The 12,357-nt window shown below is 64.2% G+C and overlaps 4 protein-coding genes across 4 annotated transcripts; 2 read left to right on the top strand and 2 right to left on the bottom strand.

Annotated features, from left to right (window-relative positions):
* Nucleotides 1-146: 146 nt before the first annotated feature.
* PFL1_00450 (uncharacterized protein) lies at nt 147-1,404 on the bottom strand (the record flags this gene model as incomplete). The annotated part of the gene is made up of 7 exons (XM_007877945.1): nt 147-236; nt 373-411; nt 524-657; nt 771-896; nt 1,000-1,118; nt 1,225-1,298; nt 1,378-1,404. The coding sequence occupies 7 exons, from the start codon at nt 1,402-1,404 to the stop codon at nt 147-149; spliced, it is 609 nt and encodes a 202-aa protein (XP_007876136.1).
* A 264-nt stretch (nt 1,405-1,668) lies between these two features.
* On the top strand, nt 1,669-2,785 carry PFL1_00449 (uncharacterized protein; the record flags this gene model as incomplete). The annotated part of the gene is made up of 2 exons (XM_007877944.1): nt 1,669-2,668; nt 2,763-2,785. The coding sequence occupies 2 exons, from the start codon at nt 1,669-1,671 to the stop codon at nt 2,783-2,785; spliced, it is 1,023 nt and encodes a 340-aa protein (XP_007876135.1).
* A 372-nt stretch (nt 2,786-3,157) lies between these two features.
* PFL1_00448 (uncharacterized protein) lies at nt 3,158-4,931 on the bottom strand (the record flags this gene model as incomplete). Its single annotated transcript, XM_007877943.1, has 2 exons — nt 3,158-4,564; nt 4,656-4,931. The coding sequence occupies 2 exons, from the start codon at nt 4,929-4,931 to the stop codon at nt 3,158-3,160; spliced, it is 1,683 nt and encodes a 560-aa protein (XP_007876134.1).
* A 3,579-nt stretch (nt 4,932-8,510) lies between these two features.
* On the top strand, nt 8,511-10,698 carry PFL1_00447 (uncharacterized protein; the record flags this gene model as incomplete). The annotated part of the gene is made up of 2 exons (XM_007877942.1): nt 8,511-10,455; nt 10,538-10,698. The coding sequence occupies 2 exons, from the start codon at nt 8,511-8,513 to the stop codon at nt 10,696-10,698; spliced, it is 2,106 nt and encodes a 701-aa protein (XP_007876133.1).
* Nucleotides 10,699-12,357: the final 1,659 nt, after the last annotated feature.

Raw genomic sequence — 12,357 nt, 5'->3', positions numbered from 1 at the left:
AGACCCGTCTCGAAATGTCGGTCTGGGAGGTCGCGCATGACATCCAGCAATTTCAGTTTCGTCGTTCCATCTTCGAAACGGGCAGAGAGTGTGGCATACCCTCGCGTGCGGATCGTGGGGTGAGATGTTCGGGCCGAGAGGGGATGTCAAGTCGCCTTTTGCTTGGCCGCCGCCGCCCTTTTCTGGTCGGCGATGGGGGAACCACGAGCGACGCCGAACCACCACAGAGCTCGGAACTGTGCCGACGGACGGTAAAGAGGCAGACGAGGAGGAAAGGCGGTGTCAGCTGCATTGTCCTCGTCTCTCGCCCGACAGTCTCCCGGCAGGGCAGGGCAGGGCGGGGCAGAGGCGGGGGCCAGCGCGTCGACTCACGCAGAAGAGGATAAAGGTGATGATGATGTTGCCAAAGAGCTGCCGGGGGAGTCGCAATGTCGGCGAGCGTCGGGAGAGGTTCGATGGTGTGAGCCAAGATGGAGACGAGGGAACGCAGAGGGAAAGGAGAAAGGGGTCGGGGGGAACGTACGAGGCTGTTCCAGCTGCTGGGCTGGGCGAGGAGGACGAGTTTGTCGTGCCAAGTCGCCTTGGACGAGAGGAGGAGGATGCGGGGCGAGGGAGGTCCATTGGGAAGGAGGTAGAGGGTGAGGAGGATGTGCGACCCTGTTGAAGCGAGCGGCACGAATGGAGAGGGGCGGGAAGGACATCGGAGGTCGTTGAGCTGGTGTTGATCTCGTCTGCGCGTGTTTGGCCAGAGGGTGCAAGAGGAGACTCACAATCGGCGATGCCGAGGACGGCGATGAGGTAGTAGACCATCTTTTCGAGCACGGCGGGCTGGGACGAGAGGTGCTTGCGGAAGGCGTAGAAGAGGAGGAGCGAGTTGAGCATGATCAACGAGTAGCCTTCACCGCGCGGCGATCGCGAAAGACATGGAGAGTGAGATGATCATCAGCTGGCTTGCTCTATCATGAGCCCGAAGGAGAAGAGCAGCAAGGCCAGACCCACAGCTACCGAGCTGGCCGAGCGCCATGCGCGCATTGTCGCTGAGCGTCGTCGCATTCTTGAGCAGGGTTTGCACCTGGGCGGGCAAGAGGAAGGCGTGCGGGATCAACTCGTAGTGGTACCTGTGCGGGTTGGCCAGGGTGAGGGTTAGGATGCATTCGCTTCTGCGCCGCCTGCGAGCGATGTGGGCCCGCGCGATGGCGCCTTCCCTTCACCTGCGCTGCTCACCGTTCGGGCAGGCCGATGGCGTAGTAGGCGCCTGCGAGGACCGAGATGGGCTCGAGGATGCCGAAAAAGAAGTACTGCGCGCGTCGATCCGGTTCCCTCGGGTCAGATTGAAGCTCTTTGCATGGTTCGGCGGGAAGGGGACGAGATACTCACCCAGTGGAATGGGAGTGGATCGCTCATGTTGGGCATGCGAGGGAGGAGGGGGTTGTGGTGGTGGCCAGGGTTGAAGCCTGACGGCCTCGCAGTCACGAGTCCAGGCAAGACGACGCGCTCAGGTGGAGGGAGGCCAGGCCAGGCCAGGCCCAGCTGGCCTGCCAGGCAGCGCCCGCTCAGCTCGTAGGTGCATCCAACACCCACCACCACCACCACCACCATCACCACCGCCACTTGACAACGCTTATCCCCCACCACACACCTACACCGCCACACCTCCGCACCTATACCATGCCAGATCCGAAACTGCAGGCCTACCTGGCCTCGCACTACCTCTCGGGCCCCAAGGCCGACGCCATCCTCGCCCGCACCGAGGGCGGCGACAAGCCCAAAAAGAAGAAGAAGCGTCGCCTCGACCCGGCCAGCGCCTCTGCCTCCGCCTCCACCGGCCTCGTGCTCAAGGACGAAGACGATGCGTGGAAGAATGCGGGCGGTGCTGATGACGACGACGACGATGAGCTCGGCTTCGCGCCGCAGGTCGTCAAGGACAGGGGGTCGTCCGGATTCAAGAAGGCCAGCTGGAACAGCGTCAGGCAGGGCCAAGGTTCGGCCGGCTCCACGCCGCAGCCGACCGACGACGCAGGGCAGGCGTCCACGACGCCACAGCCGCAGGACTCGCCCGCCGAGCCCGTCATCAAGGCAGGGTTGAAGACAAAGGAGCAGATGAAAGCCGAGCGGCTAGCGCGGGAACAGCGGGCAAAGGAGCAAGAGGCAGCAGCAGCAACAGGGTCGTCCTCACGCAGCGTCGAAGCAGCAGAGGCGGCCGTCGATCGACCGGACCAAGAGACCGTCTATCGAGATGCGAGCGGACGACGGATCGACGTCAAGGCCGAGGAAGAGGAGCGGCGGCGGCAGAAGCTGCTCGAGGAGCGCAAGAAGCGGGAGCGCGACGAGTGGGGTAAAGGGCTGACGCAGCGCCGCGAGAGGGAGGAGGAGGCAAGGCGGCTGGCGCAGCTCAGGGACGCGCGGATCGAGCAGCGCGCCGACGACGACGACGTGGTGCGCCACTTTAAGAGCGTCGAGAGGTGGGACGACCCGGCGCTCGCCTTTATGACCAAGAAGCGGAGCGCGGGCCCGCAGAAGCCCAGGTACAAGGGCCCGCCCCCACCCCCCAATCGGTTCGGCATCAGCCCCGGCTACCGCTGGGACGGCGTGGATCGGAGCAACGGCTTCGAAAAGATGCTCTTCCAGAGGAAGAATGCGCTCAGCAGGAGGGATGCAGAGGCTCGAGGTCAGTGCCTTGCCGCCACAACGCACGCACTGATGAGCGCCAGAGCTGACCTGGAACGTTGCGCCCTCTCTCCCCCCTTCTCCCCCTCTCACAGCTTGGGGCCAGGAAGACATGTGAAAGACGCCACGCAGATCCACCGCAAGCAAGCTCCGGCAGCGCGTCCATCCGTTCCGGCGCACGCCAGCACCGCCATCACACCAGAAGATCCTCTTTCCTTGTGGGCAGTCGATTGCAGTACGGATGGTGTTACAGGGTGCGTCTCGCGAGGCCATCGGAACCAGGATGGGCCATCTCGGTCAAACGCTAAAAATACAGGGTCAAGGGACGGTGAGGAGCAGAATGAGCGGCGCGGCACGTCGAGGAGGCCGGCACAGGGTGCGAAGGGACAGTGGGGCAGGGTAGCTGCCGATGCTGGGAACTGCGTGCAATGAGGGGAGATGCTCGGGAGGTCGACGTGCTGCGCGCGCCGCGTCTCAACGGACGAAGCGGTCAGGTGCCGCGAGGTGCAGGTGGTGGCGCAGCGGCGTCCTGGTTCAGGTCCTCTTCGGCGACGCTGAGCGGTATGGATCGACTTGAGCCTAACCGCTGCATTCGGTCGGTACCGCGGCTGCCGGGTCGACTACCGTGGGAGCTGCTCGAGAGCGACGTGCTCGACGAGAGCCGCTCGGGGCTCTGGCCGCTGGCTGCTGCCGCCGTCGCTGCCGCCGCCGCCGCCGCCTTTCCGCAGGATCCCTTCAAGGCAGCCTGCGATCCAGAGATGAGGGTCGCGTCCGACGAGCGCCGTTCTTGCAGCTGGTCAAAGTCGAGGTCGGTGGGAAACTCGGTGTAGAGCCGCTGCAGCCCGGCACTGTCGGCGGTCGGTGTCGGCAGGCGCGGCAACGCCGGCGATATCGCACGCGGTTGCGCCCGTGGCGAGGCGCCGTCGCGACCGACAGCGCCTGACGAGTGGCTGCCTGCGGTGGCGTTGGCGGCGGCCGCTGCGTGTTCCGACGCCGACCGGCCGCCCATGAGGCGCTTGAGGCGGAAGTCGGATGTCCTCGACTTGGCCTTCGACGACCTCGCCTGGCCCAGCTCGGCGGCGTTGAGGCTGCTCTGCGAGTCAAACGAGACCGGCACCGACCCCTCGGCCTCCTGCATCGATGCGAGCGTGTCACCGCGGTAGCCGTACCCGTCGACGGAGACGAACGACGTCGGGTCGCGGTCGCTGCGATGGCTGCGCGACGGGATCCGCCCGATGCTCTCGGGCTGGTAGTTGTTGATGAAGCGATCCTCGCGCCACCGGTGGGAGCGCGAGAGCATCGCCAGGACCGCGCCAAAGGCCTGGACGTAGATGTTGGCCACGAGCACGTAGCCCAGGTCGGTGGGGTCGATGTTGACAATCTTGCAGACGACGAGGCCCAGGCTGTAGAGCGTGGGGAGCACGTAGCCGAACGCGACCGCGTACATGATCTGCTTGAGCCAGGCGAGCGACCAGTGGGCGTTCTCGCGCATGAGGTCCTTGTCGCGGCGACCCATGCAGTGGAACTTCCACAGCAAGAAGCACGAGGCGTAGAAGGTGTCGGCAAACTGGAGCACAAAGATGCAGAGATTGATGGTGTCCGTCCTCCGGCCGCCGTCGGCCCAGCCACTCCTCATGCCGAGGTAGGCGTCCGACGAGAGCTGCAGCGTGAAGCCGATGAGGATGATGCGGGCGAACTTGAGGAGCGTAGGGAAGGCGGCGATGGTCAGCCGCTTCCTGCGGCTGGCGAGTGCGGCAGGGTAGAAGGACATGAGCCTCAGCTGGAGGGCGAGGTGGGTGATCAGGGGCGTCACGTAGAGCATCGAGGTCGACGAGATCCATAGTCGGTAGGTGCTCTGCGTGCTGGCGTCGCCAAACAGCTGGTAGGCCCAAAAGACCTGGCGAGACGGAACAATCGGATCGAAGGGCGAAGCGATGGTCAGGACAGTCCGCCGGCGTGCACACGGTTGGGCGCGTCTAGCCACTCACCGTATTGAGCGTCGAGCCGAGCAAGCCCGCCAACATGGCCAGACCAAGCACCCAGACGACGGGCAACCGGCGCTTCTGCGGGCTCAGGCCGTTCTTGAAGAGCACCGCGCAGAGCAGCACAAAGAGCAGCGTCGCGAACATCGAGTAGAGGATGACGTACGTGACGCCGCTGCGGACGAGCGAGACTGGGACATACTCCTGGAGATCGAGGCCGGTGATGGACCCGGCGACGAGGATCCGGGGCGCGGACCGGTCGAGGAAGACGGTGGCGTTCATCGTTTCATCGACGCGGGGCGCGGGGCCCAATCTGCCAGGGCCTCCCGGGGACCGACCTATGCTGTATGCGCGGGCGCGAGACCCAGGCTAGGGAAGGTCGTGTAGGTCGAGGCTCGATGCAGGCGGCAGCAGCGGCGGCGGCGACGGCGGCGGCGAGGTGAAGGAGCGGTGCAAAGAGAGTAGTGGCGAAAGCGTCGAGACCGACTTGGACTCAGAGGCGCCGCAATAGCTGCTCAGCAGGATGGCGATGTTCGTGCGGGACGGTCGATGTACGGGACTTTGCCATTCGATGGATGGCGTTGCGATGCCAGTGTTCTCTGAAGACTGGAGGAAGTCGAGAGAGCGATGGTGAGGATGCTGGAGCCGGTCAGGGAGACGAGTGGCACCGGACGATGTCGCAAGGGCTTATAGAGCGGGATCCAGCTGCAGGGTGAGATTTCGTGGGGACGAGAAAGAGAGCAGCAAAAGGGCGACGTCGACGGCGATTAAGCGGTGAAGGGGGAGAAAGTAGAGCGAGCGTGCTGCCGCCGGAGAATGGAGAGAAGGCGAGATGGAAACAATCCGCAAGAGACCGTCGTCGAAGGCGTAAAGATCGACGGGTGGGTGAGGCGGCGAGGATTCCCCCTGTCGCTTCGGTGCGGGGGTGGCGCGAGGGTCCGAAAGGGGCAGTTTCGACGCCTGGTTGGTGGGCGAGAGAGGGAGAGAGAAAGAGAGATCAAGATTGAGATGGAGATGGGCGTAGGCTGAGCAAGAGGTTGGGAGGGCGTCGAGTGGGCGCTGTAGCAGGTCAACGGAAAGGCTACCCGTGGGTTTGAGCTGCGCCTTTTGATGGGCCGAGACGAGCGGGCGGTGAGGTTGATGTGTGACAGTCCCAGGACGGCGGCGGCGGCGGCGGCGGCGGCAGCAGCAGCAGCGAGCGGCGGTGTGTTGGCTGATGGCTGCAAGCGAAAATAATGGTGGTTAGTGGCCAAGGTACAGCAGCAAGCTGCAGCAGCGAGGTACCATAGGTTGGCTAGCGTAGCGAGGAGGGGATAAGGGTGAAGGCAGGCCAGGGTGAGGAGCGTCGAGCTGCGAGGAAGGGGGCAACGCAGGCGAGAGCGGCCCATCAGGCGAGCCGGGGCTCAAGCGCGGATCGGGTACTGGAGGCGGCGAGAGAGCGTATGTAGGCCGGCTGGATCAAATTGAGCCAGGCGAGGGCGACCAACGTCCTCGGGAAGGGGGCCAGGCGTTGGGTTGCAGGATCGGCCTGCTGCTGCCCACCCTTTGGCCCACGAAAGAAGCAGCGAGAGTAAGTCGAGCTTGACATCAGAAAGGCAGCTTCGATGGCACCGCAGAAAGCACACGCAGCAGGCGCCGCTCCTCGCACAGCAAGCTCTGTCTCTGGCTCGTCCAGGGGCATGCCCACTCCTCGTCGTCCGCAGCAGACGTCGTGCACGGCGGTAAGTTCGTCCTGGTGGGCCGACCTGTTCTCGATGAATGGAATAACCTCCTCCTCCGTGTTCTTTGTCCGCGCACTCTCTTGCTGGCCGGCTTGTGAGATGCGGCAAGCGTCAGCTCGCCTGGGGCCGTCCAATCCGATAGCGACAAAAGCGGCGAGATGGAACCGCCCCCTCTTTGGTTCTTTTCCTCCTTTGTCTCGTCTTGCCTTGGCCTGCCGAAGCATACTGTAGAAAGGCCCGCCTGCTGGCCGGAAAGGGAGGAGGCGGGGGTCACTTTTCGACGTAAGTTACTCACGCTAACGCATGCTGGTGGACTGGCGCCCCCTTCTATGCCGAGCCGCCAAATGGAAATCCTGCCTCGCTTTGATGATGTGCCCTGCCATGCCCTGGCCGGCCCGTTCCACAGACTCGACTCTCTCTGGAATGGGGTGCCATCAGTTGGGCGCACCAGGGGGCAACGGCAGCCATGCCAGAGCGCGCCGTGAGCCGAGGTCTGGAGTCCACACACAGCCGAATCATCTCGTACGTCTCCTTTCGATGCCGCCTGGCCGGAATTCCCCTGCCTAGACTGATACATCCTCTTCTGTTGCCGTGCCGTAACTCTGCTTGCCCCATCATCCGGCCCTCTATGGAACCTAAGATGTACGTACGTGCACTTATAGGCGGGCAGAGGCGCGACGGCAACCTGCTGCTGGCCCGCAAAGGCTCAGCCGCCCAGAGTACGTAGTCTTTCTATCGGTCCGGCGCTCCCGCGTCGGGAATCGGGATCATCGCTGCAGCTGAACAAAGCTTCTCGTCCCTCGCTCGCCGACATCGCACGGCTTCCCCATCTTGTCAAGGTCCAGGGTCGTAAGCCGGCCATTGTCCGGTGGCAGACTTCTGCGGCGGCAGCATGGGGCCAGGTCGAGGAAAGAGCGCTGCCGGCTCAAGAGCAGACCTGCGCTGCACTCACGCTACTTGCCTAGACTTTGCAGCTTTCTGCTCCGCGCAGCCAATGCCCCGATCCATGAAGCTGCGCCAGCAGCCAAGGCGAGGAAAATGTCTCGCGACTTGGTTGCTTTGCGTATGTGCTTGAGCTTGCACCGAGTCGCCACCTCTCAAGCTACATCCCTCGTCTCGTCTCGATCAGCTTCTCAAGCGGCAGAGACCGGACCGGTCTGGATCGAGCAAGGACGAGTAGGCTACGCGCAATTTGGAAGGAGCAGCGGCGACAAGGCAGCCCCAGCAGGAGCGCCTCGCCAGCCCTCGGACCGAGGCGGTAGTCGACTCCTGCGCGCTGCTGTCGCTCGCCTCTCTGTTGACGAGCTTTAGGCGTCGATATGTGGCGTCGTTTTGCTTGGCGTAGTGCGCCAACGTGCAACAAGAGGGCACCCTTTGCACGTACGACAGAACGCCGGCGACGGGCTGTCGTCTGCCGCAGCCAACAGACCTCTGGCTCCATGGATCTGGCCTGGCCGAGTAGTCTCCGCTGCGAAGGGCGAGTTGAGCCCGTCGAGATCTCGACAACGGCGTCGACCAGGTGTCGGAGTTTTCGGGTGCCTGAGTGCGCGCTAAGGCCGGCCCTCCGTCTGTCCCCTCATGCGGCCGGAAAAATTGTCGGAGACCCCAGCAGCGCAGCCAGGCCGGGCCTGACCTGGCCTGCCTGGCGACTTGCTGCGTCTGTCCGCGCGCACCGGGACTGCGCCGCTGCCTGCCCAGCCTAACCTGCCTCCGCTGCTCACAAGCAAGCTAAGGCCAGAGCTCTCCTAGGGTTGAGCGGTAGGCTAGGCCGCGCTGTCCGCTCCTGTGCCGCCAAGGCTAGGCTAGGGCGCGCCAAAAGGAGCCCCCGCCCGGTATGGCAACGATTGCGGCGTCTAATTGCGAGCTTCCGGTCCCACTTCCCCGCAGGCTCGCCGCCGATTGCCGTCTCGGGCGACAAATCCGGCGCCTGGAACGGGCCCCACGCCTCCACACCCGCTGCTGGCGACCAGCGCGCGCATTGGCCTGCTTGGTGGCAGCTGCTTTGGTCTTGGCCGCTGCTCGATGCCGTCGTTGCTGCTGCTGCCGCCGTCGCCGTCGCTGCCAAGTCTCCTGCCAGCAGCCTCGCCCATCCACTCGCCGACCACGGTGCTCTCCCCTCACCGGCGCTGCACCTACCTTGATGTCTTCGGCTTCCCTCGACCCGCTCGACCTAGGCAGGCCCAGGTCTGGCCGGCGCGCCCCCGCTTCGACCTCGTTTCAGGACAGGCTCGGCCTCGATGCCCGGATCACGAAGCTCAATCTCGCCGCCTTCCTTGCCCACTGCTCGTCTTCGATCCTCTTCCTCGTCTTTCTCAACGCCGCACAGCCCTTTGTGATCCAGCAGCTGGGCCAGGCATGCCACCGCGACGATGCTCCCGCCGACAGCCGCAAGGTCGGCGCGCTCAGCGGCACCCTCATCTTTTCCGACGAGCTCCTCTCGACGTTCCTCGCGCCGCTCTGGGGCGCGGTAGCCGACCTGTTTGGCTTCCACCGCGTCGTGCCCATCGCCTACGTGTTTGTCGCCATCGGCCTGCTCGTCTTCACCGCACCATCGCAGCCATGGCCAGGCTTGCTGCTCGCCAGGCTCGTGTTTGCCGTCGGAGGCAGCGGCGTCACAGCCATGCTCTCGGCGATCCTCACCGCATATTCGCACCGCCAGTCGGAAGGCCCGAACCCGTCCGCCAACGCTCCTCAACAGCCAGCGGATCGGGCCGAGCCGCCGGCCAGCACCGAGCCCGCCCCGCCTCGGTCCGATGCTGCGCTTGATGGCCCTGAGGCTGTGGCTGCCGGACAGCCAAAGCAGAGCCGCAGACGCAGCAGGCACGGACGCCTGGCCGCTCTGGCAGGCGTCTTTACCGGCTTTGGCGCACTCCTGGCCGTCTTTGGCCTCCTTCGCCTTCCTCAGGCGCTCGCAAAGTACTTTGACCAGCAAGAGGGCCGCCACCATCGCGGATCGACCGGCGACGTCGGCATCCGCCGCGCCACGACAGCCACCTTTGTCATCGCCGCGGCATTCGCCTTCATGATCGCAGGCATCATGGCCCTGGGCCTGCGTTCGCCCGAGGACAAGCCGGCCGGCCTCTCGAGGGAGCGAAGGCTCGCCGCACGCGTCCAGGCCGACGCCGACGACTACGGCGCCCTGCAGGACTCGACCATTACCATACTCAGCGATTCGAGGGCGGCACGCAGGACGCGGCTTCGGCAGCGCCAGCAGCGACGCGAGATGACAGGCTGGCTCGCAGTCGCCAAGCGCACCCTCGGGGCGTTTGCTCGCAGCTCGGCGGGCGGCTTCCGTCTCATTGGACCGGTCCGACCTCGAGTAGGCCTCACCACGGAAGGCTACCGGTCGCGAGTCCAGGCGGCGAGCGAGCTGCGGATGGCCTATCTCGGTGGCGCTCTGGCGAGGGCCTGCACCATCGGCACAACAGCCTTTCTGCCCCTCCTCATCGCGCAGCACTACTACACGTCGGGCCTGTGCAACACGCTACCGTCGCCGGACCCTCGCGCGCCTCTCCCGCCCGATGAAATCAAGAAGCTGTGCCGACAGGCTTTCACGGCCACCGCCATCCTCGGAGGCACGATCCAGCTCACGGCGCTGATGCTGTCTCCCATCATCGGCCTCCTGTGCGACTGGCTCACACCGACGGTCACGCTCTCGCTGACCTCGGCGTCTGGCGCAGCCGGCTTCTTGCTGCTCGGTCTGGGCCCAAATGGACTCCGCGGCAACAGCAAGACGGGCGAAGAAGTACCCAACCCGCTGTCCACGCTGTCCATCCTGGCGGCCATGGCAATCGGCTTCGGGCAGATCGGAGCCATCGTTGCCAGCCTGTCGGGATGCGCCCGGGCGCGCTCGCACCTGCTCGATTGCGAAGACGAAGACGAGCGGCGAGCGCTCGCCACGTCAGATGAGCCACCAGAGCAAGATGATCCGCAACAGAACGGTCGGGAACACCCGCGAGAGACGGAACGATTGCTGACCCGGCGCAGTAGAAGGTCTGCGTCTGCAGCGAGGACCGACGGGCCCAAGCCTGCGGCCGGTCCATTAGGATCAGCCGGGTCCATCGCGGGGGCGTACACATGCTGCGGTGAGTGCACCGCCTGCTCTTGCCGTCGTGCTTTCAATGAAACTCGTACTGACGGGTCCGACAATGCTGCCGCACGGCACAGGCTCGATTGCCATCCTCGTCGTCTCCAAACTGGGCGGCGCGCTGTTCGACCTGTTCGCGCCGGGTCCGTTCCTGCTCATTGCTGGCCTGTCGGCTTTCGTGACGCTTCTCGGTCTCTCCACGACATTGCTGGGGATCGTCGCGGACCGACGTCGGCGATGAATCGGCTTGATTCCTGTTCTCCTAGCGCGTCCCTGTCACAGTACCTACCTGTCTACTGGCGGGAGCTGAATCAAGCCGTCCATTCCGTGCTTTGTCGAAACCAAAGATGAGAAGGCCGACCGGTTGCGATCTGATCGTCCAGCCTGGGAGCATCGACATCTCATCTCCCGGGACACCGAACGGTCATCTTCGATCTTCCAGGCCTCGATCAAGAGGCGTGGACGGTGCGGCTGGACGAGTTCATCCGGCTCACCACCCACCCCGCTCGACTCTCGACTCTTGCGCAGCAGCAGTAGTCAGGGGAAGGTAACATTAAGCTCTGTGACACACGGAACCTCAGCGCAGCGCAGAGGAGGATTTGGTCCGAAACAGCTTCTCAGGCTTCCCCACTTGGCTTCGCAACGTGTCTACATACGTGGGTACCGGTAGGTGGATGTCGATGGATGCCGGCCAAGAGGTTCTACCGTGCCGAGCGACCCAGACGACCGGGAGGTTCTGACCGCTAGTCTGTTGCCGGCATCACCCTAGACTTACCTGGAAGGGTGAGAACCGCAAGCTGACTCTCCAGAGTGGCACTGGTACCGGTACCGGTAGGTCAAGTGTCATCCAGGTGCGGATCAGCCACGTCGCGGTCGGCTGGCTTGACATGACAATGGCCAACATACGATGCCCGATCTCCTCGTGGTACGCTAAGTCCAGCACAATATAATGAAGCCTATGAACGAAGAGGTGGAAGCTCGCTCCGGGATCTGCGAAGAAGAGGCCGGGGGGAAGGAGAGTCGGGTCGCTGCTCGTCGGCGTCTTATCTGCTGCTTCCCACCGGACGACAGAACAATTCCATGAGTCATGCCAAGTCAACCTGGCGTTGCCCAGCTTGTGGCAGGGCCTGCCAGCGGTCGACCGGGCGACCACATGGTGGAACGGCAGGCAGGATACAGGACCTATGCGTGGCAATGGAGGACAGTCGGAACGGATGACTGACCGGTTGGATGGATGCGGCGTCCCGTCGTCTTAGCTTCTACACGTACACATGCGCACACAGCTCTCTCGTTCTTCGCACGCACTGCACAGAGACACCAGGATCGGTCGGTGCGGGCCTGCCTGCCGTGCATGCCCCGGGAGTCACATGCTCTCGATCTCCCTCAAAAGTTCACCCTTCCGTCGTATCGTGTCGTGCCGAGCAGCCGCGAGCAAGCAAACGGCGTCTTCTCGACGGCAGTGCGCCACATCGTCTTTTCGACCGAAGCCGGAAGACACCGTGGACCACTTCTAGCGCATCCACGCTGGCTGGCTCACGTTCGATGCCGTTGTATCGAGGCCGGCACAGAGGGACGTGGAACGATATGGTACGGTGGCGATTGCCGATTTGACAGGACAATCGCAGTTGACATGCGCTGATCTGTCGAGGACATCGTTGTATCGCTGTCGCTGCCGCTGCCACATCATGAGAAGAACCTGACTGAGGCCGAGGCTGCCTGTCATCCGCCGGCGGGGGTGACTTGAAAGATGTGTCGCACGGCATCGGAGCCGGCGTCGGTGGGCCACAAGCCCATCGCCCGGGCGGGTGAGGTTGACGCCGTGTCGTACCTCTAGGCCTTTCGTGCGAGCCCGATAGGTTCAATCGGACGGTCCCCGCTTGGCTGCGCCGCCACAACTCCG

Source organism: Pseudozyma flocculosa, assembly GCF_000417875.1.
Source record: "Pseudozyma flocculosa PF-1 unplaced genomic scaffold scaffold00001, whole genome shotgun sequence".
In the NCBI taxonomy this organism is placed as follows: Eukaryota; Fungi; Basidiomycota; class Ustilaginomycetes; order Ustilaginales; family Ustilaginaceae; genus Pseudozyma; species Pseudozyma flocculosa.
This window is presented reverse-complemented; position numbering and strand designations above follow the sequence as displayed.